Raw genomic sequence first — 27,195 nt, 5'->3', positions numbered from 1 at the left:
GCTTTGAGCACTTTATAAACGAGATGAAACTATATGGTAATACATTAGATAAAATTAAGAACAAAAAAAACAAGAAAGCTATGAAGCTTTTTGTTACTTTAAATTATTGTAATTTCACCACTGGCATGACCTCGTTTCTTTTTTTTTTCTTTCTTTTTTTTACATATTCTTATCTATGTTTTTCTACTTGTTGTGAGGTGTATATTAATGTACAAATCTTTGTATATTTTTTTGCAATAAAAAAAGATTGTGCCAGAGTTTATTCTGGATTTAGTGCGTAAATCATTTCGTTTACAAATTAGACGCTTTGCAGTTGTTATATGTTAAATATTTAATTTAGGATGTGTTCATTGTGATCATACGGACTGGGTTTATACAAATTGACAGGATATCTTTGGGGCATTTGGAAACAAAGCTAGTCTATTTCCGAATGTAATGATGATGTGTATGTGTATGTGTGTGTGTGTGTGTGTGTGTGTTGACACACTCGCGGCACTGAGCGGAGTTTTGCCGCTGTAGTGGACACGCATCTGTCGCGTCGCGTCGAGTTTGCCGGCGCGGAAGGATGTGTTTATTTCCTGAATCCTGCCTCGAGTCTGTCGATGCTCGCGCCTCCTCCTCTGTCGTCACTCCTCAGCGCTAATAAAGCCCGATGGAGGAACTGGAACCGGGCAGAACTCACTCGCAGAACTGCGGAGGAAGCCGGCAGAACTTCCAGAACCACGGATCGAGATGAAGGCCTTCGCTGCGCTGATGAGGCCGTCGAGCGGCGTGTGTTCGCGGCGCGTCGTGACGCCCGCGCGTGGACTGAGCAGTCAGGTAGTGTTTACATGCCTACATCATCCGATGTTTGCTCAACCGCTGGATCCATTGTGTGTGTGTGTGTTTGTCTATTTCCCCCACTAAATTCTCGTTGACTGTAATGTCCTCTCTTCACTGGGGTTAGTGTTGCAGATTCATCTTCACAGCTCATCAATTCCCATCTTTTAAATCAGAGGAATGATGTTTTGATCCCTTGTTTGTCATTATACTGTAATTACAAGATTTATATAATTCATTTTTGTTGTTTTGGGCAACCGTCAACGGCAGTTCAAAAAAACATTACAGTAACGTTAGCCTATTATACAAATCATATGCTAATATTGATGGTCTGCCTAATATTAGGCATTTAAGTCAAAAATAATAACTGGTAGAATTGATGTTGTGAATGTTGTGAAACTGCTGTTATTGAGGAGGACACGGAAACTTTATGGGTGATTATATATTATAGATGTCGTTAACATGCATTTTTAAAACATGTATTATTATTATTATGTAAAAACACAAGTGCGATTAATTTAAATCTAAGTAGTAGTACATTCTAGTTAAATACACTTCATACAAAACGAGACTAATATTAATTATCATGTTATTAATAATACTTATTTTGTTATTGTTATTTATGCAAAGTTGTTTTGTGATCTAAATATTTAAAATATTTCTATTTAGGTTAAATATATTTTAACTTTAACTTGTATTTATTTCCAGTTATTAATTTTAGTGCTTCAACCTAAACTTATTTCAATTCAGCAATATTTCTAATCTTATTTAGTTTGTTTTTCAACTAATATCTATATTTTAGCTTTATTTCAGTAAAATAAATATGTTTGGTTACACTTTATTTTAAGGTGTCCTGGTTTCAGTTTAATAATATATTTAAGTACTGAGTAATATTAATTAAAGTCCCCCTGTAGTCGATCATTTTATCCATTAAAACTCATCTTTGATCACCAAAATGACATATTTAGAAGTTTTTTCCTTCAAAAAATAATTCTTCATGCCTTAAAAATCTTGAATGTAACTCGACACCCTTGCCTCATTTAGTATGCGTGTTTCTATGAATATGCAAATGAGCCCCGCCTCCACTCACTCACTCAGCTCAGAGATCCACTCGTTGACGATCACACGTTGATCTGATTGGTTACAAGGTAGTTTGTGACGTCAGAAACACCAGCGATTTCAAACCGTGTTTTTGAGACTGTCTTTGGTTCACTGCAGTTTTAAGGAGAAAATACTCAGCAATGCTGTCGACTTATGAATTTACACATCCTTTGTCTTAAAGCATATTAAAACACCACATAGACATATAAACAACATTAAAAGATGGATTTTCACCCCAGGGGGACTTTAAACATGTACTTAAGTTTAAGTTGATGATAATAACCCTGACATAAATGGCTGTTATAAGTAGAGTAATTATTCAAACAAAACAACAGATTACTTAATTTACCTGCGATTGATGTTTTTGGATCTAAAATCAACAGTAGAATTGAGTTAAAGTGTCGAAATGATTATGGTTTGATCTCTACTCTGATTGATTTGGATTTGCGTTTAGTTGATATCATGTATAATGACAGTTTAATGACAGCAATTGTACTCAGAATCAGATATGTTGAAATTAAGCACATTTATATTTTAATATTTACAATACAATACAATATTTATGTATAAAGCACAATTTAAAAACAACCGAAGTTGACCAAAGTGCTGTACAAAAAGAAGATAAAACACAAGCTGTAAAGTAGTTGTAACACACAAAAGTAAAATCATGAAACAGCAAGTCAAGATATATTAAACGCCAAAGAAAATAAATGAGTCTTGAGAGAGGACTTAAAAGTAAATAAAGTTGGGGCAGTTCTGATATGAACCAGGAGAATATTCCATAGTTTAGGGCCGATGACAGGAAAGGAAACTTGCAATAGTCCAGAATTAGCGGATCTGAGCGACCTTGACTGAGCTAGGGATGTAGCAGATCGGATAAGAACTGTGGTGTCTCATTACAAATGGATTTAAAAACAAAAAATAGAATTTTAAAATCAATTCTATATTTGGCCGGCAGCCAATGCAGTGAGATCAGGACAGAATCATATTCACGTTTTCCATAAATGTAGACGTGAAACACAAGCCTGGGGGCTCATTTGAACCAAACACAATAAGTTCAGTTTTACTCTCATTAACAATCCATAATAGGCTTTAAGGCCTGCTTGTTATCACGCTTCAAAGGGATATAAATTTGGGTGTCATCTGCGTACAAACGAAAAGAGACCCCGTACTTGTTAAAAATAGAACCTAGTGGAAGCATATAAAGGGAAAACAGAACAGGACCAAGAATTGAACCCTGGGGAACACCAAATTTAAGGTTATTTCAGAGGATGAATGAATGGTGTCCAATATTGACAACATACCTCCTGTCAGAGAGATATGACCGAAACCACTGTAGTACTGTAATATTTAATAAAAGATGTTTGCACTAGACGAGTGTTAAATCAACATAAAAGCTAGAGATACTCTGAGTTCAGTCCCTCACTGACCTGCAGTTAATCAGTGAAGGTCACTTCTGCGTGACCATGTGACCCTGGACCACAAAACCAGTCACATGGGTCAATTATCTGAAATTGAGATTTATATATAATCTGAAAACTGAATAAATAAGCTTTGCATTGATGAATGGTCTGTTAGGATAGGGCAATATTTGGCCGAGATACAACTATTTGTAAATCTGGAATCTGAGGGTGCAAAAAAATCGAAACATTGAGAAAATCTCCTTTAAAGTTGTCCATTTGTGTTCGCGATTGTGCAGCATCCACTCACAGAAATAATGTTTTATATATTTACGGTAGGAAATTTACAAAATATCTTCATGGAACATGATCTTTATTTAATATCCTAATGATTTTTGGCTTAAAAGAAAAATCTATAATTTTGACCCATACAGTGTATTGTTGGTTATTGTCACATACCCGTGTGACTGGTGACTCGTGATGTTATCATTCCTCAGCACTGATCACAGTGAAACCAAACCTCTTCCTCACACAGACTGAGATGTGGATAATATCTGTAGTGAAAGCATGATTGTGCTGATACCCATCAGTGGTTTCATGATCCTGCTCTGAGAACTGGCGTGGAATGATGATCGGAGATCTTCCCGAGAGACTCCCTGTGGGGAATATGATGTTTTATTACAGCAGAAGGACAGTAATCCTCCAGTGAACATGTTATGAGTCACGACAAACCCAGAGACGTGTCCATCAGGGGTCAAGAGTGTCGCAGCTTCAGCCGCTTCTGTGCGTAATCAGCTTTCTGAGGAGACACATCTGGGAATGAGGCTATGCATTGTGTTTGTGTCATTATGTCATCTTTATTCTATCTATATCTTTATTTCATGTTGGTAAAGCATCAATTTAAACATTCGGTAACACTAAAAACCAATCCCTAACACTATAGTAAGCATGTGTTAATTCACATACACTGCCATTCAAAAGTTTGGGGTCGGTACGATTTTTAATGTTTTTTAAAGAAGTCACTTATGCTCACCAATGCTGTATTTATTTCATCAAAAATACAACAAAAAAACAGTAATATTGTGAAATATTATTACAATTTAAAATCACTGTTTTCTATGTGAATATATAGTAAAGTGTAATTTATTCCTGTGATCAAATCTGAATTTTCAGCATCATCACTCCAGTCTTCAGTGTCACATGATCCTTCAGAAATCACTATAATATGATGATTTTATGATCAAGAAACATTTATGATTATCATCAATGTTGGAAACAGTGAATAATTATGAATACTTTTTCTTTCAGGATTCTTTGATGTACAGAAAGTTGAAAAGAACAGCATTTATTTGAAATGGAATCTTTTGTAACATTATAAATGTCTTTACTGTCACTTTTGATAATTTAATTCCTCTTTGATGAATAAAAGTATTGATTTATTTTATTTATTTCCCCCAAAGAATAAAACAAAAATTCTTACTGACCCCAAACTTTTGAACGGTAGTCTTTAATGTTACAAAAGATTATATTTCAAATAAATGCTGTTCTTTTGAAATTTCTATTCATCAAAGAATCCTGAAATAAAAATGGTACACAACTGTTTTCAACATTGACGATAATGAAAATTGTTTCTTGAGCATCTAATCGTCATATTATAGTGATTTCTGAAGGATCATGTGACACTGAAGACTGGAGTAATGATGCTGAAAATTCTGCTTTGATCACAGGAATAAATTACACTTTACTATATATTCACATAGAAAACAGCTGATTTACATTGTCATATTTAACAATATTACTGTTTTTATTTTTGTATTTTTAATCAAATAAAGGCAGCTTTGGTGAGCAGAAGAGCCTTTTTTTAAAAACATTGAAAATATTACCGATCCCAAACTTTTGAACGGCAGTGTATGTGTGTAGTTCCACTGTATCAAGACCATCTTAAAATATAGTGTGACCAAACATTCTTTCAATTATGCAGTCATATGACTCGTATTAGTGAAATATAGATTTTGCAGTCAATAGCGTAGCAATTTATGAAGCGGATGTTCCACATGAATCACTTATAAAACAAGCAGCTTTCTATTGGTCAACATGGCAAGTTTGCGTGACTAACTGGGAAACTTTCGTGAACTTTCATACCACTTAAATGAGGGCTGCATAATTCTGGATAAATTGAGATAAAGAGATCACGATTCTGAACAGACAACTAAACAAATAACATGCAATTTACTAGAGGCTCTTATAAAATGTTAATTTCTCCAGTCTATTTAATTAATTAGAATTTTGAGTTTGAATGAATGATTCAACTTACTCATAAAGACTTCACTTGTTCCATTACTGGATGAATCAGTGTTTTTGAACAAATCTCTTGAATGAATGATTCAACAAATCTCTTGAATGAATGATTCAATGACTCACTCATATTAGGCTTGTTCGACTTGAACCGGCGCTGCACAGACCGATCGGTGAATGTCATCAAAATACCGCAAGGGCGATAAGAGAGCAGACGGCTCCGTATGCTTTTTAATTGCTATCGCAGTATTTTTTTGTCATAAACCTATTGGTCTGTGCAGCGCCGGATCAAGTCGATCAAGCCTAAAGACTTCACTTGTTTCATTACTAGATGAATCAGCATTTTTGAACAAATCTCTTGAATAAATGATTCCATGTCTCACTCATAAAGACTTCCCTTATTTCATTAATGGGTGAATCAGCGTTTTTGAGCCCTTTTCTTGAATGAATGATTCAATGAAACACTCAAAAAGACTTCACTTATTTCATTAATGGATGAATTAGCGTTTTTGAATGAATCTCTTGAATGAATGATTCCATGACTCACTCATAAAGACTTCACTTGTTTCATTACTGGATGAATCAGTGTTTTTGATTAAATATCTTTAATGAATGATTCAATGACTCACTCATAAAGACTTCACTTGTTTCATTACTGGATGAATCAGCATTTTTGAAAGAATGACATGACAAATGAATTTTGAATTGAAATGACAAATACATTTTATTCACTTGTCTAAGGTGCATTTGAAGGCAGTATAAGATATTATACTGTGTAATGAATTCATTACACAGACCAATTTTCAGGTACAGTGCTGCGATTTTGAAACATTCAAGAGATTCGCAGATTCATCCAGTAATGAAAGGAGCCATGAGTCATGGAATCATTCATTCAAGAGATTTGCTCAAAAACGCAGATTCATCTGGTAATGAAACAAGTGAAGTCTCTATGAGTGAGTCATTGAATCATTCATTCAAGAGATTTGTTCAAAAACGCTGATTCATCCAGTAATGTGTGCTTTTCTTTAGGCCTGTTTTTGATGTTTTGACCTTTATTGTGGATCTCTGTCTCTCTCTAACAGCTGGAGCCAGGCTTCGGGTTGCTGTTTGACATCGATGGAGTCCTAGTGCGAGGGAAGACGCCCATCCCAGCGGCCAAGAGAGCCTTCCAGAAGCTTGTGGACGCGAAGGGACAGTTCCTGGTCCCCGTCGTCTTCGTCACGAATGCTGGAAACTGCTTACGACAGAAGAAGGCAGATCAGCTGTCGCACATACTGGGTGTTCCTGTGAGTTCTGTTGCTCGCTGTCGAGATTGAGCAGATTTCTGCTGCTTGACTCGTCAAATGGAGCTTTCTGTATCAAATTCATTTAGCTTGACACACACATTGAAGGGGTCAAATGATGAGAACTCAAAATTAACTTCAGCTTTCGACATACAAGAGCTTCATGCACTGGGAAAATGTGCTGCACACTTCTTTCCCCGGTTCTAAAGACAAATTCACACGGAAGTTTATTTTTAAAACTGTGCTTTTTAACAGTTCTATGGAAGCTTGTTTCCGCCACAGAATAAAACTTTGTAAAAGATAATTGTGACTTTTTTCTCAGAATTGCAAGTTTACTCGCAATTCTGTTTTTATTTCTCTCAATTCTGACTTTATTTCACACAAATCTGACTTTATTTCTCTCAATTCTGATTTTATTTCTCTCAATTCTGACTTTATTTCACACAAATCTGACTTTATTTCTCTCAATTCTGATTTTATTTCTCACAATTCTGACTTTATCTCAATTCTGACTCTATTTATCTCAATTCTGACTTTATTTCTCTCAATTCTGACTTTATTTATCTCAATTCTGACTTTATTTCTCACAATTCTGACTTTATTTCACACAATTCTGACTTTATTTCTCACAATTCTGACTTTATTTCTCTCAATTCTGACTTTATTTCTCACAATTCTGACTTTATTTCTCACAATTCTGACTTTATTTGTCTCAATTTGACTTTATTTCTCACAATTCTGAATATTCCTCTCAACGGACTTTATTTCTCTCAATTCTGACTTTATTTCTCACAATTCTGATTTTATTTCTCACAATTCTGACTTAATTTCTCGCAATTCTGACTTTATTTCTTGCAATTCTGACTTTATTTCCCGCAAATCTGACTTTATTTCTCTCAATTCTGACTTTATTTCTCACAATTCTGACTTTATTTCTCGCAATTCTGACTTTATTTCTCGCAATTCTGACTTAATTTCTCTCAATTCTGACTTTATTTTTCACAATTCTGAATTTATTTCTCGCAATTCTGACTTTATATCTTCCAATTGCGTGTTATAAAGTCAGAATTACGATGTATAAACATGCAATTCTGAGAAAAAAAGTTTGAATTGCGAGTTTATTTCTCGCAATTGCCAGTTAAATCTCACAATTCTGACTTGATAACACGCAATTGCAACTTTATATCATGTAATTCTGACTTTATAGAATTGTAAGATGTAAACTCGCAATTGTGAGAAAATCCAAATAAGACCAAAAATAAATGAGAAAACCATGTGATTGACCCTTTACAGCTTCACAGAGAGGCGTTTTCAGACCTATAGATCGCTTGTTTTGTTCCGAATCAGTGATTCAAATCTTTACAATGTTGCAATTTCGTCTTGGTTTTGTTCGCTTTCACAAGGCAACATTTCCAAACCACAAGTCGTGTGTGAGTAAACTGTGCTCTCATTGGTCAGACAGAAGCTGTTCGCTCACAGCATCATACATCAGCATTATATCACACGATTAAATCTCTGAGACGCTCACTAAACACCCTGTAAACTTGTTTCATTGTTAAAATCCGTAACACATAGAAATACTGAAGTTTACGAGGTGTTTAATGAGCATCTCAAAGACACGGGTCTTCTGACCAATGAGAGGACGGTTTACACACAGACCAAATTTTGGTTTAGAAATGTTGCTGTCACGTCTGTTTTGGGCTTTTATTTTGTAATTTCTCACTGTTCCTGTTTGTCATGTGCTTCCCTAGTCTCACGTCTCATGTTCTGATTGGTTGTTCTTGTCATTTGTGCTGTTTTCTGTTTGATTGTTCACAGCTGTTCCTTGTTCAGTCATTAGTTTCTGTGTATAAATAGCAAAATAATGCCGGCCTAGATCCGGGTCACATCCGGTCCGCGTTGAATCCACATGTACCAGATGAGGGCCGGATCTGGTTCATGTTTGCATTGTCTCTTGTCTAGTAGTGTTCATGTCATTCTACTGTTGGGAAGTACATGTATTTTGTCAATCTTTCTCTTGTTTACTTTAAATTATATTCAATAAAACTGCAAATCAACCTGGCTTTTGAGACAGTATACTTGTGAAAAAGAACCAAACCAAGAAGAAATGGCAACATTATAACAATTGTAATCACTGTCAACATGTCTGAAAAGACCCTGAATGTTTCATGTTTTAAGAGAAGTGAAGTGTAAGTGTGAACACACCCTCAGGGTTTGTCACGGTTATCCAAAAACTAAATACAGTAGTCAACATTTGAAGTGGATCAAAAAAAGTTCATAATTCATGTGCAACTTTGATGAAAGGTTTTGATCCACTTCAAATGTTGACTACTGTACATTTTTTGTTGCATGGTGTGAAGTGTTTCTGTATGGATAATAACGACCGATATTGATGATAATCTGTTGGCTTTATTTATAGATATCTCAAGACCAGGTCATGATGTCTCACAGTCCTCTGCGAATGTTCAAGCAGTTTCATGACAAGCATGTGCTGGTGTCGGGACAAGGTCCTGTGCTCGACATCGCAAAGAAGTATCCTTCAGTGTTTGTGTTCATGCTCCTCGTATTGACCTCATCATCATACGGGATTATTGACCTGCAGATTTTAATTAAATGCATATATGTAAATGTGGCTTTTGCTGGCCTTTATTCCACCTTGATGATGTCATCAGATGTGATAATACTTACAAACTTAATCTGAGGAATGGGATTATCATAATCCCTCAAATCTCTTGTTGTTGTTTGCGAATAAAAGAGGATTTTGGTCAAAAAAGCACTTATAATGAGTTCTTAACCCTGTGGATCAGCGTGGGCTTCACTAACGTGGTCAGCATCGACATGTTGCGCGAGTGTTTCCCTCTGCTGGACATGGTGGATCACAACAGACGACCCAAACTCCCTGTGAGCCCACACTGCACTCACACTACTCACTCCACTCACACTACTCACTCCACTCACACTACTTACTGCACTCACACTCACACTGCACTCACACTACTCACTGCACTCACACTACACACTCCATTCACACTACTCACTGCACTCACACTACTCACTGCACTCACACTACACACTCCACTCACACTACTCACTGCACTCACACTACACACTGGACTCACACTACTCACACTACTCTCTGCACTAACACTCACACTACTCACTGCACTCACACTACACACTGCACTCACACTACTCACTGCACTCACTCCACTCACACTACTTAATGCACTCACACTACTTACTGCACTCACACTACTCACTGCACTCACACTACACACTGCACTCACACTACTCACTGCACTCACACTACACACTCCACTCACACTACACACTCCACTCACACTACTCACTGCACTCACACTACACACTCCACTCACACTACTCACTCCACTCACACTACTCACTGGACTCACACTATACACTGCACTCACACTACACACTGGACTCACACTACTCACTGCACTCACACTAGACACTGGACTCACACTACACACTGCACTCAAACTACTCACTGCACTCACACTCACACTGCACTCACACTACTCACTGCACTCACACTACTCACTGCACTCACACTACTCACTGCACTTACACTACACACTCCACTCACACTACACACTGCACTCACACTACTCACTGCACTCACACTGCACACTACACACTCCACTCACACTACACACTCCACTCACACTACTCACTGCACTCACACTACACACTGCACTCACACTACTCACTGCACGCACACTACTCACTGGACTCACACTACACACTCCACTCACACTACTCACTGGACTCACACTGCACACTCCACTCACACTACACACTCCACTCACACTACTCACTGGACTCACACTACACACTCCACTCACACTACACACTCCACTCACTCCACTCACACGACACACTGGACTCACACTACACACTGGACTCACACGACAGACTCCACTCACCCTACACACTGCACTCACACTACACACTACACACTGCATTCACACTACTCGCTGCACTCACACTACTCACTGCACTCACACTACACACTGCACTCACACTACTCGCTGCACTCACACTACACACTGGACTCACACTACTCACTGCACTCACACTACTCACTGGACTCACACTACTCACTGCACTCACACTACTCACTGGACTCACACTACACACTGGACTCACACTACACACTGCATTCACACTACTCACTGCACTCACACGACACGCTCCACTCACACTACACACTCCACTCACACGACACACTCCACTCACACGACACACTGCATTCACACTACTCACTGCACTCACACTACTCACTGCACTCACACTACTCACTGCACTCACACTACACACTGCACTCACACTACTCACTGCACTCACACTACACACTGCACTCACACTACTCACTGCACTCACACTACACACTCCACTCACACTACTCACTGCACTCACACTACACACTGGACTCACACTACACACTCCACTCACACTACTCACTGGACTCACACTACACACTCCACTCACACTACACACTCCACTCACACTACACACTCCACTCACACTACTCACTGGACTCACACTACACACTCCACTCACACTACACACTCCACTCACTCCACTCACACGACACACTGGACTCACACTACACACTGGACTCACACGACAGACTCCACTCACACTACACACTGCACTCACACTACACACTACACACTGCATTCACACTACTCACTGCACTCACACTACTCACTGCACTCACACTACACACTGCACTCACACTACTCACTGCACTCACACTACACACTGGACTCACACTACTCACTGCACTCACACTACTCACTGGACTCACACTACTCACTGCACTCACACTACTCACTGGACTCACACTACACACTGGACTCACACTACACACTGCATTCACACTACTCACTGCACTCACACTACACACTCCACTCACACTACACACTCCACTCACACGACACACTCCACTCACACTACACACTGCATTCTCACTACTCACTGCACTCACACTACTCACTGCACTCACACTACTCACTGCACTCACACTACACACTGCACTCACACTACTCACTGCACTCACACTACTCACTGCACTCACACTACACACTGCATTCACACTACTCACTGCACTCACACTACACACTCCACTCACACTACACACTCCACTCACACGACACACTCCACTCACACTACACACTGCATTCACACTACTCACTGCACTCACACTACTCACTGCACTCACACTACTCACTGCACTCACACTACACACTGCACTCACACTACTCACTGCACTCACACTACTCACTGCACTCACACTACTCACTGGACTCACACTACTCACTGCACTCACACTACTCACTCCACTCACACTACACACTCCACTCACACGACACACTCCACTCACACTACACACTGCATTCACACTACTCACTGCACTCACACTACTCACTGCACTCACACTACTCACTGCACTCACACTACACACTGCACTCACACTACTCACTGCACTCACACTACTCACTGCACTCACACTACTCGCTGCACTCACACTACTCGCTGCACTCACACTACTCACTGCACTCACACTACACACTGCACTCACACTACTCACTGCACTCACACTACTCACTGCACTCACACTACTCACTGGACTCACACTACTCACTGCATTCACACTACTCACTGCACTCACACTACACACTGCACTCACACTACTCACTGCACTCACACTACTCACTGCACTCACACTACTCACTGCATTCACACTACTCACTGCATTCACACTACTCACTGCATTCACACTACTCACTCCACTCACACGACACACTCCACTCACACGACACACTCCACTCACACTACACACTACACACTCCACTCACACTACACACTCCACTCACACGACAGACTCCACTCACACTACACACTGCATTCACACTACTCACTGCATTCACACTACTCACTCCACTCACACGACACACTCCACTCACACGACACACTCCACTCACACTACACACTACACACTCCACTCACACTACACACTCCACTCACACGACAGACTCCACTCACACTACACACTGCATTCACACTACTCACTGCACTCACACTACTCACTGCACTCACACTACTCACTGCACTCACACTACACACTGCACTCACTGCACTCACACTACACACTCCACTCACACTACACACTCCACTCACACTACACACTGCACTCACACTACACACTGCACTCACACTACTCACTGCACTCACACTACACACTGCACTCACACTACTCACTGCACTCACACTACTCACTGCACTCACACTACTCACTGCACTCACACTACACACTGCACTCACACTACTCACTGCACTCACACTACTCACTGCACTCACACTACACACTGCACTCACACTACTCACTGCACTCACACTACTCACTGCACTCACACTACACACTGCACTCACTGCACTCACACTACACACTCCACTCACACTACTCACTGCACTCACACTACACACTGCACTCACTGCACTCACACTACACACTGCACTCACACTACTCACTGCACTCACACTACTCACTGCACTCACACTACACACTGGACTCACACTACACTTAAACTATACTATTTAAAAAAATGCTCAAAACATTTCTTTTTTTGTTGTTGAAGAAATGAATATTTTTTTTTTTACTTCAAATACTTTTTAGGATGCATTCGATTGATCAAAAAATCTAAAATGTTACCAAAATTAAAGAATACATTACATTTGACTATATATTCACATAGAAAATAGCTGTTTTACATTGCAATAATATTTCACTGTTTTTACTGTTTTTTTTGATCAAACAAAGGCAGCCTTGGTGAGCAGAAGAGACTTTCAAAAACATTAAAAAATCTTAATTATTAAAAATTTATCTGGAGTCTATTAGCAATTGAGTAATTATTATACATTTTTAAATTCCATAATCAATTAATTTTCTATACTCAAGATTATGGGTGGGTGATGTGACAAAAGTCTCACCACAATATGAGTAATTTTATTTCACGATAACGATGTCACAATATTGTTTATGATAAAAGTTTTTAATATCACACCAATTTTAATATCACAAAAAAACGATTTCTAGCATAACTAACGTAAGTAAAAAATTCAAATAAAAAAACTCTCAAGCTCACATAAGACAAATAAACAGTCAGTGATCAAATAAAAGCACCCTATCTGAAAACATTCAAGAACTAAATAAGAAATAAGGTAATAAATGTATATGTACAAACTACAGCATCGTCATTACTGTGTAAATTAAATATACATTACAAAAGTTATTCAGTCAGGAGCAGTGAGTGATTTTCTTTGATTTTTTGTTGTTTTATTAACATTCATGACAGGAATATTAGGCCTCTGTCACTTTAAGAGCGAATGCACGGATCTAATATACTGATACACATACACTTTCTCGACTGTTTACGTTCACTTAAGACACAAACAACTGGGTTTATGAGGATACTTTCAAAAGTCAGGCATTCTGACACATCATTTAAACGTTTAAGCTCAAATAAGCGGCAAAAACAACTAATTTCAGTCCTCATGCACTCATAATTTCCACTAGTTAATCGTGAGTGTGTCCCAAACCGCAAACTCTTATGTATGTCACGATCTTTAAGGTCTGGATGTACTACGTTTGCCATGCTGTCATTATCATGTGACTTACAGCGTCAGTTTCTGGTTCATAAATACATACTTCTTTAGTCACCTACTATATAGCAGGGAAGTGTGTGATTTCAGACACAACCGGTATATGGCCCTCCTCTAATCAAGATTATATCTTGAGCTTTATACTAGGAATACACAATATATCGAAATTATCCAAATATCACACATGTATATATCGATATGCATATTTCAACGGCTTGCAATGACTGGGTCATGAACAAAAGACAAAGAAAATCACTCTCTGCTCTCGGCTGAATAACTTTTGTAGCTTTAATAAGAATCAGTATTTATTTATTACATACAGTGAAAACTAAGCAGTGTTTAATTTTACATTTGATTATTCAGTTTCTGTTGTTAAATAATCCTCATGTAGGATAACCTGAAACCCCGAGGTTTACACTGATGTTAAATAACACTTCTTGCGCTACAGTAAAACTGTTCACTTTCAGAAGCTGTAGGGATGTTTTCTCGTCACAAAAAGAATGTGAAATGCGCATGTATGTTATATAATTTAAAATATATTTTAAAGATAATTGAAGTTTATTTTACACACTTTAAGCATTATCGTATCAAATATCGCATTTTTCTCCAATATCGTGCAGCCCTACTTTATATACTATTCTTATACCTTATTTGTAACCGATTATTGCTTTAATTACACTGAACGTGGCCAAGGTTTGTGCAGTGTGTGTGTGTGTTCTTGATGGTTTATCTTGTCGAGTGACTGCAGGTTTGAAGTGTAGGACACTGTTAGATTAGAAGAAGGAAGCAGTGGAAATACACAACTAAACACAGCCCAGTTTCTGTAACGCAAAAAGCTCTGATGACACTGACATCCACAGATTTGCTGGCCTGTTGTTTGTGCATGTAAAAAAATGTATTTAAAGGATTTAAGATGGTTTGTACCGTTATAGTCTGGTATTTGTATGTAATCCCCGAAGCGATGGTGTTTAACTGCAGATGTCCTTATCTTTTCAGTCCTCTCCTGTGGTGACCCTGCCCAGTGTCGAGGGTGAGATGCTCACACACACACACACACACACACACACACACACACACACGCACGCACACACACACACACACACACACACACACACACACACACACACACACACACACACACACACACACACACACACACACACACACAGCTCAAACACACACACACACACTCAGCTCAAACACACACACACACACACACACACACACTCAGCTCAAACACACACACACACACACACACACACACACACACACACACACACTGTAAAAAAAAATTCTATACTCAAGATTATGGGTGGGTGATGTGACAAAAGTCTCACCACAATATGAGTACTTTTATTTCACGATAACAATGTCACAATATTTTTTATGATAAAAGTTTTTAATATCACACCAATTATAATATCACAAAAAAACGATTACTAGCATAACTAACATAAGTAAAAAATTCAAATAAAAAAACTCAAGCTCACATAAGACAAATAAACAGTCAGTGATCACACACATACACTCAGCACACACACACACACACACACACACGTTCAGCTCAAACACAAACACACACACACGTATTCAGCTCAAACACACACACACACACACTCAGCTCAAACACACACATACACACACATGTGTTCAGCTCAAACACACACACACACACACACACACGTTCAGCTCAACAAACACACACACACACTTATTCAGCTCAAACACACACACACACACACTCAGCTCAAACACACACACACACACACGTTCAGCTCAAACAAACACAAACACACACGTGTTCAGCTCAAACAAACACACACACACACGTTCAGCTCAAACAAACACAAACACACACACACACGTATTCAGCTCAAACACACACACAGTGTACAGTATATGTACTTCATTGTATTTAGCTGTAACTTTAATTATAAAAGAAAAACAAAGCAATAATGTAATATAATAAAATGAGTAACAGTGTAGTGTTGTGTGTGTGTGTTGTGTGTGTGTGTTGTGTGTGTGTGTAGCGGTGGTTCTGTTCGGCGAGCCGATCCGATGGGAAACGAACTTACAGCTGATCATCGACGTTCTTCTGACAAGTGGCAATCTGAGCGGTTCATATGAGAGCCGTCACACACACACACACCTGCCACTGCTGGCCTGCAACATGGACCTGATGTGGATGGCAGAGGCGCGCTCGCCCAGGTACACACACACACACACACACACACACACACACACACACACACACACACACACACACACACACACACACACACACACTCTCATACACACAAACACACACACACTCTCATACACACACACACACACACACACACACACACTCTCATACACACATACTTTCATACACACACACGCCAGTTTAACACACTACTAACTAACTCAAACAGGCCCCGCCCCTTTATTCTGCGCATGAATTATTATAATGAGGAATATTGTGACGTGTTCGTTCCCGGAAGAAACTCAAGATACAATGGAGGCGTTTCAGGAGTTCAGAAACACTGACACTGATATAGAGAATAACTGGAGCTTTTCATGATCAAACCGCAACACTACACACTAAACACAGATGAACACTACACACTAAACACAGATGAACACTACACACTAAACACAGATGAACATTACACACTAAACACAGATGAACACTACACACTAAACACAGATGAACACTACACACTAAACACTGATGAACATTACACACTAAACACTGATGAACATTACACACTAAACACAGATGAACATTACACACTAAACACAGATGAACACTACACACTAAACACAGATGAACACTACACACTAAACACAGATGAACACTACACACTAAACACAGATGAACACTACACACTAAACACAGATGAACACTACACACTAATCACAGATGAACATTACACACTAAACACAGATGAACACTACACACTAAACACTGATGAACACTACACACTAAACACAGATGAACACTACACACTAAACACAGATGAACATTACACACTAAACACAGATGAACACTACACACTAAACACAGATGAACACTACACACTAAACACAGATGTACACTACACATTAAACACAGATGAACACTACACACTAAACACTGATGTACACTACACATTAAACACAGATGAACACTACACACTAAACACTGATGTACACTACACACTAAACACTGATTAACATTACACACTAAACACTGATTAAAATTACACACTAAACACAGATGAACACTACACACTGAACACTGATTAACATTACACACTAAACACAGATGAACATTACACACTAAACACAGATGAACACTACACACTAAACACAGATGAACACTACACACTAAACACAGATGAACACTACACACTAAACACAGATGAAGACTACACACTAAACACAGATGAACACTACACACTAAACACTGATGAACATTACACACTAAACACAGATGAACACTACACACTAAACACAGATGAACACTACACACTAAACAGATGAACACTACACACTAAACACTGATTAACATTACACACTAAAGATAGATGAACACTACACACTAAACACTGATTAACATTACACACTAAAGATAGATGAACATTACACACTAAACACAGATGAACACTACACACTAAACACTGATGAACATTACACACTAAACACAGATGAACACTACACACTAAACACAGATGAACACTACACACTAAACACTGATGAACACTACACACTAAACACAGATGAACATTACACACTTAACACTGATGAACACTACACACTAAACATTAGTAAATTATATGTGTGTCCTCAGGTTCGGTCACGGCACGTTCATGGTGTGTCTGGAGAGCATCTATAAGAAGATCACGGGTCAGGATCTGAAGTATGAGGCCTTGATGGGGAAGCCCAGTGAACTGACCTATCACTACGCAGAGTTCCTCATCAGAGAGCAGGCCTCAGAGCGAGGCTGGCGGCAGCCAATCACAGCGCTGTATGCTGTCGGGTGAGTGACACACACCAATCACAGCGTGTTTGCTGTCCCTGTATGATATCATGTATGCTGTCCCTCTATGATATCTCAGTAAATGATCTTTCAGTGAGAGTGTGTTCGGCTGCAGTTCCAAACGTTTCCACTACAGGAAACTCTCATTTATTTCCAGTGTGTGCGAGGAGTAAAAGAGCGATTATGTTTTCAGGAACATTTAACCTTTGTGACACTTTTAGCACAGCAAGTGCCAAAGACATTTACTAATGCCTGGCTCACTACAGGAGTTTTAGGCCGATTTATGCCCGATTTCCCCCTCCCGAGAATCGGAGAAAATATCTTGTCGAGGACCTCGATCGGTTCCGGTGTTCGGTGCAGATTATCTGGTAATGTGAGGCGTTCACAGATCGAATCTTTAACCTCCCCATCTGCTCTCACACAAATCGGGCTCACCCCGATCATATCAAACATGTTTGATATTTATCGGAATGAGAAAGATTGTGATTACGTCAGTACTGTCACAATAGCCAATAAGAAACAAGAATGGCTGTCGTGGTGAAGGAATTCCATAGCACCCGTTATTTTGAAATCGAAAGCGAGGCCCCGGAAGTAATAGACTGTAAAAAAAGGATATGTGGTATTATCTTTATTTATTTATTTATTTATTGCTAAATAAAAAAGTGTTACACTGTTGTCAGCAGGCACGAAGACTAGTACATGTTCAGTAATGAAACCGAAACAAAAGAAAGTGGAGTAAACAGAAGATATAGTGTCAAAATAAGGGTCCTCATAATATAACAGAACATAAACCTGACACTAAGCTTGTTAGATCATTGTTATATAACAGTTAGTTACGATCCTGGAATCTCACCTAACGAGAGGCTTTCTGCTGATATTTCACGAGTATCGTCATTGCTCGTCTCTGCGTGTTATAGATTGACGGTCACTCAGTCCAGTTACACAGTTAGGCCACTAGGTGGCGGCAAGAGACTGCCTTTGAGTGAGTCATACATTTCCGTTGAATTAACAAAGAAATTCGGATTCATTCTTATATATATGTAATGAAACAAGCTGTTAATTATTTTAATATTTAATTTTAACTTTGAGCTCCACTTTATAAGGCTCAGCTGCCCATTCCGGCGCATGGGCAAGGCAAAGCTGAAGTTGATGCGTCACCTCATAGAGATGACGCCATTCATTAGAAATATCTTTAAATGTTAAAAGGATGATTTTTTTTTAAGATTTCACTTTCCTTGGTCACGGCAACCTTTTCACGAATATGACTTGATCTGAAGGACAGATATTTAGTTTACAGTGCCGTCGAAGGTGGGGTGCGAGGCCCTGTGCGAACTTGAAATGCGAGCCCCCCCCCAAGGCTCTTAACGTTAGAATAATTAGCTGCGCAGCCTACTTGTTAGCCTTGTCCGCTTAAATAAATTATAAATAAACATTAAAAACTAATAGGCTATTTGCAGTATATTAAATAGTTTTTGACCTAATTATTTGGCACTGAAATGACACACTCTGTCGACTCTGACAGTGTTGCGTGAGGTGCACCTGCGCTATATAGCCTATGATTTCCCAAAATAGTACTATGTCAACTAGTGATATCAGCACAAGAACTGTTGAGGAATATGCAACGTAATTTAGACAATTGTTTTTGTCATATGTTATAATAACTGACTGGCGGCTAAGACACGAATAGATGTTTTAAATGTTTAAAAGGTATTACATTGAAATCTGTTGAATAGAGTTTAAATTTAGTTTGTGGGTAGATTAAATAATGATAAGCGGATAATCACCCGTATGGAGATCATTAACTTAATTTTTTTTTACTAGCTCAAAACAAATACAGCACAATTGCGCAATACCATTGTTGCGTGCGGGTGCGCCTGCAGTTATAAAAACGATTTTTACTAATTGGCATATTTCAATGTTTTATGCCAATTCTGATATTTGCATTCATATAGCCTAATCAAAACAGACGGGGCCACCTAACACAGACAAGTTAGCTTACCGTTTTTAGGTGATATGCCATGTTTGTTGTCGAGCTGTGATATGCAAACTGTTGCTTGCAAACTTTGCATTCGACTTTTTCCGATATCTATTTTCGTAAAATGCTGCCACACTGCCGATGTCTTTGACATGGTAGAGGAGGACTGACAGTAAATTAAACGCTCAGAATTAAATTAATATTCAGCAAACCACCATACACCAGTGCCTTGTAGTACTTTCTTCAATCTGTCTCCAGTGGGTTGGGTTAATCCAAAAAAGTGAAAACAAGGGGGGTGTTCTGAAGACAGGCTGTTACCTGTGAAACAGGGGTGCTCTGAAAACACCCCCGTTAGCAATTAGTACTTTCCACCTGATGAAACACGTCAAAAAATCGACCAATCAGAATTTTGGTTGATCCAGAACGTATCGACCAATAAATCGACTAATCGACTGGGAGATTACAGCCCTATGAAAAACCCGCTTAATTTGTTGGGGCAAAAAAAACCCATAAGGATTGCGAGGCCCCCTAGTGGCGCGAGGCCCTGTGCGGTTGCACAGTTCCCACAGCCCTTGCGACGGCTCTGAGTTTACATCCACTTTTCCGCTTCCGATCTGTTGCGTGAGATCACGTGATCATGGTGGAATCATATCTGGCACGATAATCTTATTAACATTTTGTAGTGTGTGATTCGCCACGATTTTCGAATCTTGTAGTGTGAGCATCTTTAAGATTTGAGGGAAGAAAATCTGCAAAGATTCTCCTTAAGTGTGTGATGCAACCAGATTTCAAAATCGGTTAGGATTTTAAATCCTGTAGTGTGAGCCAGGCATAAGTTTCATACCATTCCCATGAAGTAGAAAATCCTAAAGAAAAACAAAAGGTTAAAGTTTTGGCACAGAGGGTTAAACACGTGTCATCTCACAATGTTGCTAAAGATAGATGCTATTTCCTGATTGTGATTGATTGCGTTTTTAGGCCACAAATGTAATGGCGAATGTACAGAATGAAGATATTTAGCTAATAAAACGACAGCTTATTTCTGATCTCGGTATCATCAGCGGATGAGAAACTTTTAGGAAACGCGCATACATCTTTCTCCTGATACAGTTTAGACTGTTTCAGTTCGAGCAGTGGAGGTTTGGTCATGTGACTCTGCTGCTCTTCGGGCATTTTTGACCAAAACAACAAACAAAAATAACGACTTTATTTCAAATATTAATTTCCTTCTCTGTGGGCCTCGAGTCAGTTAACGTAGTGTGATTAATATATCTTAATATCTTAATTTGTGTTCCGAAGATGAACGAAGGTCTTACGGGGTTGAACACCATGAGGGAGAGTAATTACTGACAGAATTTACATTTTTGGGTGAACTATCCCTTTAATGACTTGTGTTGTTGTTAACCCTTTAGGGACAACCTGATGACTGACATCTACGGTGCCAATCTCTACAACCGGTACCTGGAGGAGCGCGTGGCGCGCAAGAGCCGAGCCGTGGCCAACATGGGGTCGGGATCCGTCCCTCGGGACTCGGACTCTGAGAATAACGGCTGGGAAAGTGAGCTCGCGTCACCATCCGCGACCTCCTGTAAATCCATCCTGGTGTGCACAGGTGTGTATAATCCTCACCTGCAGTTACCCAGAGACGCCAGCAGGAGCGTGACGGAGACGGTGTTCCACGGGCACAGGGACTTCTGCTTCGACCCGGCGCTGGTGGAGCCCGAGAGCATCGTGCCGGACGTGGACGCAGCGGTGCAGCTCATCTTCCAGATGGAGGAGTTCGGGATCGAGCGTTAGGCAGTCCCATTTCAGCTGGAACACGTCCCAGAAATCAAGACTCGACATCCTTTACATGTAAAACAAGCACTTTGCGTCCCGAACAGTCGTGAAACGCACAGTAGATCCACGACTGATCACTACTGGAAGTGTACAGTTGTGTTCAAAGCCACTAAACTTCCTCCGATTGCAAGCGCTCGAAGCTCGTTTCTGCCACGCTAAGCATAAATACATGAAATAAAAAGGTAATTGCGACTTCTTCTCTCACCACTCGAGAAAAACAACAGAACTGTGAGATAAAAAGTCTCAAATACCTTTATTTTTGTGTGTTGGTGGGAACAAGCTTCCATAGCAAAAATGTTTTAAAGGGTTAGTTCGCCCATTTAAGACATGAAGTTGTATGCAATCCTTACCAGCACTATAGTGCATACACACTGACCCACTCTGTAGTCACCTCCCTGGTCAGAGTTCTGGCCGCTGGAAGTTTTTCAATAAAGTACTCCCGGTTATTTTCCGGGGCCACAGAACTGTGCGTTTTTTACGTGAAAAAATTATTTGCGTTTCAAAGCTTGATTAATTTACCACACAAAAAACACGCCGGTCAAAATTCATACCTCAGTTTTAATCGGCACTATTTTCTATCCATTTCTATCAATCCGCGCTGCTGTCAACGTCAACAGTGCGCACGTTCCGATCAGCTGTTCCATAGTGTTTACACAATCGATTGACAACGACATAAAAAGTATTAAATTAACATTGGTGCGAACTTGTAAATTCCCAGGCTGTGACCACAAGGATGTGCCGGGATCAAAGTTCAGATTCCATCATTTTCCTGTTTCGAATATAACTATGAGACAGCTTTGGCTGGTTGCCATCGGCTACTCTGCGGGAGCTAAAATATCCAGAATAAAGGATTTTCGCGTGTGTAGTGCTCACTTCAGCGAAGACGATTACATCCCCAACCAAGGAGGAAAAGGAAAATTCAAGAGTTTTGCTGTATCAGTACCACGGGTAAGCTCTATTTACTAACTTATGATCCCATGTCTAAACTGTACGGTAAACAAGCTGATGTTAAGATTCCATTATAAAACACGTGAAAAGATGTCTAATATAAAAACAGTATATAGGGATATTGGTACAATTTGCTGAGAAAATTATTTGATTGAACACACACACAATTGAGGTTTTGTGTTGCAATCAATAACTTTTGATTTGATCTTGTATACTCCGGTTCATAAAGGTATCCCTTTGTCGTTGTGCTAAAATTACTTTCATCATCTGATCCGTCTGACATTGTGCTAAAATTGGTTTCATCATCAGAAGTTTCGCAGTCAGACATGTTGTCAGCGAGTCGCGCTATCAACAGCTGATCGGAACGTGCGCACTGTTGACGTTGACAGCAGCGCGGATACATAGAAATGGATAGAAAATAGTGCCGATTAAAACTGAGGTATGAATTTTGACCGGCGTGTTTTTTGTGTGGTAAATTAATCAAGGTTTGAAACGCAAATCATTTTTTCACGTATAAACGCACAGTTCTGTGGCCCCGGAAAATAACCGGGAGTACTTTATTGAAAAACTTCCAGCGGCCAGAACTCTGACCAGGGAGGTGACAACAGAGTGGGTCAGTGTGTATGCACTATAGTGCTGGTAAGGATTGCATACAACTTCATGTCTTAAATGGGCGAACTAACCCTTTAAAGAAATTCAATTCAATTCAAATTTATTTGTATAGCGCTTTTCACAATACACATTTTCTCAAAGCAGCTTTACAGAAAGTGCATTTCAGAAATGTACATAGAAAAAATACAGTTAGTTAATCATGTATTAATTTAGGGCATATCGCCGGCGTTGAGTCGTCTCTTCACAGGCGATTAGTCGTCTCAATCGCAGGTGTTGGGGATCTGAAGTCTCCGTGAGAGGCTGGATACAAACTGGAGCTGACGAACGCTATTTACCTCGTGCCTAGCGTCCCGAGATAACAGCAGAAGAGCAGATGGGAAATAATTAGCATAGCTGCTGTTCATAATATTAATGCATTCAATCTGATTCAACAGTAGTATAAAAGGTAAGCATTATGTGAATGCTTGGCTAGAGAGATGCGTCTTTAATCTAGTTTTAAACTGGGACAGCGAGTCTGAGCCTCGAACAATATCAGGAAGGCTATTCCAGAGTTTAGTAGCTAAATGTGAAAACGCCCTCCCTTCTTTAGTGGACTTAGATATCCTAGGAATGACAAGAAGCCTCGAATTTAGTGATCTTAAAGAACGTGATGGATTATAGGGCGATAGAAGGTCCATTAAATACACAGGAGCTAAACCATTTAGGGCTTTATAGGTCAGTAGGAATACTTTGTAATTGATACGGAACTTAAAAGGTAACCAGTGTAGAGATGATAAAATAGGTGTTATATGATCATATTTTCTTGACCTTGTAAGAACTCTAGCGGCTGCATTTTGCACTAACTGTAGCTTGTTTATTGAGGATGCAGGACAACCAGCTAATAAAGCATTACAGTAATCTAGTCTCGAGGTCATGAATGCATGAACTAACTTTTCTGCATCAGAAACAGATAGCATGTTACGTAGCTTAGCAATGTTTCTAAGGTGGAAAATTAGAAAAAAAACATCAGTACCATGAAGTACTTTTGTTATTTCACACAGTTAAAATCAGATTACAGTAACTCACTGTAAGGTTTTACCGCTTTATCGTTACACGTCCCAAAAATATGGTTATTGATATCCAGAGTCGACCTCCTTTACATTTAAAACAAGCAGACGTGAGGAAACAGCAGCAATCCTGCGGATCTGAACATCACGAGTCCCGGGAGAGTGTCAGTCATGAAACACACACTGTTCTCGCTGTACACACACAGCAGATCAATGGCAAGGTATTGAATTATGCGAAAAATAAACAAATAAATGAAATAAAGTAATAAGGTAATTGCGACTTTTTATCTCATAACTCTTTGAAAAAACCCAGAATTGTGAGATTAAAAGTCGTAAATAACTTTATTTTTGTTTGTTGATGTGAACAAGCTTCCATAGCAAAGATGTTTTAAAGAGACCATCAGTATTTCTGTTATTTCACACAGTTCAGTGTTAAAATCAGATTACAGTAACTCACTGTAAGGTTTCAGCGTTACACGTCTACCATTTTCGTAGAATTGCCGGTGTAATACTTTATTAATTCAATATGTTCTGTATTGTCTTCATTGTGCCAGTTTTATTAATTGTTACATACTCCATTCTTTATATATATATATATACACACACACACATACATATATACATATATATACTGGTTACTGTTACATTGTAACATTCTGGTGAGATTTGCACTGAGACGAAACAACCTAGTAGAAAATAAAAGCCATTTACTTGAACGTTTGTTTTTGAATTTTAGATTTGCGCCTCCAATATACAGTTAAACAACTGTTCAAAGTATTATAATACATCCTGATAGTTTAATAAAGGTTGACAAATAGTTGCATTTTTGTCACTTTGTCATAAATGTGTACTATGAACTTTAAGGTAGTTTTTACTTTTCTTTTAAACATACGTGACCATTTTATTTTTTTCCACATTATTTTGATGTCATTAAACTGTTTAACAAAAAACAATTCTCTGGTATATTCTTAAAATCTTATATACAAGGTTTGCTGTGATAGTTTTATTGATAAAATAATATAAAAAATGTTCACCAAATACAAATTGATATTCTCTCAAAACATTTAACTGATTGACAAAAAAACTGCATAGAACTATAACATGACATTAAAAACTGCTTTAAAAGGCACTATAATTTCTGAAATACTCTTGCAATATGATTTACCTTCAAGTATCCAACATCACTGTATTTAAACTTCATTCACTCCTGAACTTCAGCAGCAATTCTGTACAACGACAAACTACACATCTATGAAACTAAAGAGTTTTCCACACATTCTGAATACAGATCTCGATTTAAAACACAGTCGAGAGAGTTGCGACAACGGAAGTTCTAAATGCTTCATCGTCACGTGATTCATGTAGACTTCGGATAGTTCCAGGAAGTGCTTTGGCGGGCATTTCAAGTAGAGTGACAGAACTACGATTTCTGGTAATTAGTAGCCAATAAATGCATTTATTTTATATATTTATGTAACACACCGACATATGTAGCATGAGTATGTTGTTACAGCGATGTTGTTTTTAAAAAATATCAAATCAGCTAATATTTGAGGATTAGTGTTTGCTTACCGTTATTTGCCTCAACTTATTTCAGGCTAACTTAGGGTTTCTGCTGCCTTTTTATGTTACCTCATGTTTATTGTTTTCACTAATCTCATGGTAACGGTCATATTTATGACTTTTCAGATAGTACAGAGACAGGCTGGTGACAGGTGATTTCCAGCTCCCACCACACAATGGGTCAATGGACTATTAGCAGCAGTTACGTAAATGTAAAATTTAGTGAAATGAAGCTTATTGTTTACAATTATATATATATATATATATATATATATATATATATATATATATATATATATATATATATATATATATATATATATACAGGGCTCTCAAGTTTTATCAAAAGTTTAGAGTGAGATTTAGGGGAGGAGCGACCCAAATATTTGCAGCAGCGGTCCCTCGACCCAACCAAATTCGCTTCAATTTTTGCTAGCAGTTCAATTTTGCCTATTGTTCATAATTGACCAGCACAAATGGAAATTATAACAATTGTTAAATCTGATAAAAAGACAAATTCATCCAAATAAAATAAATAGTTATATTTAAAAAATACAAATTTATTGAAAAATAAAAATAAATTTGACCCCAAACAAGCCAGCTGAACATCAGTGCTCAA

The 27,195-nt window shown here is 38.7% G+C and overlaps 1 protein-coding gene across 2 annotated transcripts; it reads left to right on the top strand.

Moving 5' to 3' along the window:
- Nucleotides 1–608: 608 nt before the first annotated feature.
- On the top strand, nt 609–25,836 carry LOC143712234 (haloacid dehalogenase-like hydrolase domain-containing 5). Of its 2 annotated transcripts, none has more exons than XM_077204560.1 (9): nt 609–819; nt 6,698–6,901; nt 9,318–9,430; nt 9,706–9,799; nt 15,587–15,620; nt 16,621–16,798; nt 18,405–18,593; nt 21,981–22,739; nt 24,000–25,836. In XM_077204560.1, the coding sequence occupies exons 1-8, from the start codon at nt 733–735 to the stop codon at nt 22,363–22,365; spliced, it is 1,284 nt and encodes a 427-aa protein (XP_077060675.1). In that variant the 5' UTR covers nt 609–732; the 3' UTR covers nt 22,366–22,739; nt 24,000–25,836. The 2 variants fall into 2 exon arrangements, with proteins under 2 accessions (XP_077060675.1, XP_077060673.1); XM_077204558.1 differs by having other exon boundaries at nt 21,981–22,790; nt 23,938–25,836.
- Nucleotides 25,837–27,195: the final 1,359 nt, after the last annotated feature.

This window comes from Siphateles boraxobius, unplaced genomic scaffold, assembly GCF_051911475.1.
Source record: "Siphateles boraxobius isolate OS27281-9 unplaced genomic scaffold, OSU_SipBor_1 5, whole genome shotgun sequence".
Lineage (NCBI taxonomy): Eukaryota > Metazoa > Chordata > Actinopteri > Cypriniformes > Leuciscidae > Siphateles > Siphateles boraxobius.
This window is presented reverse-complemented; position numbering and strand designations above follow the sequence as displayed.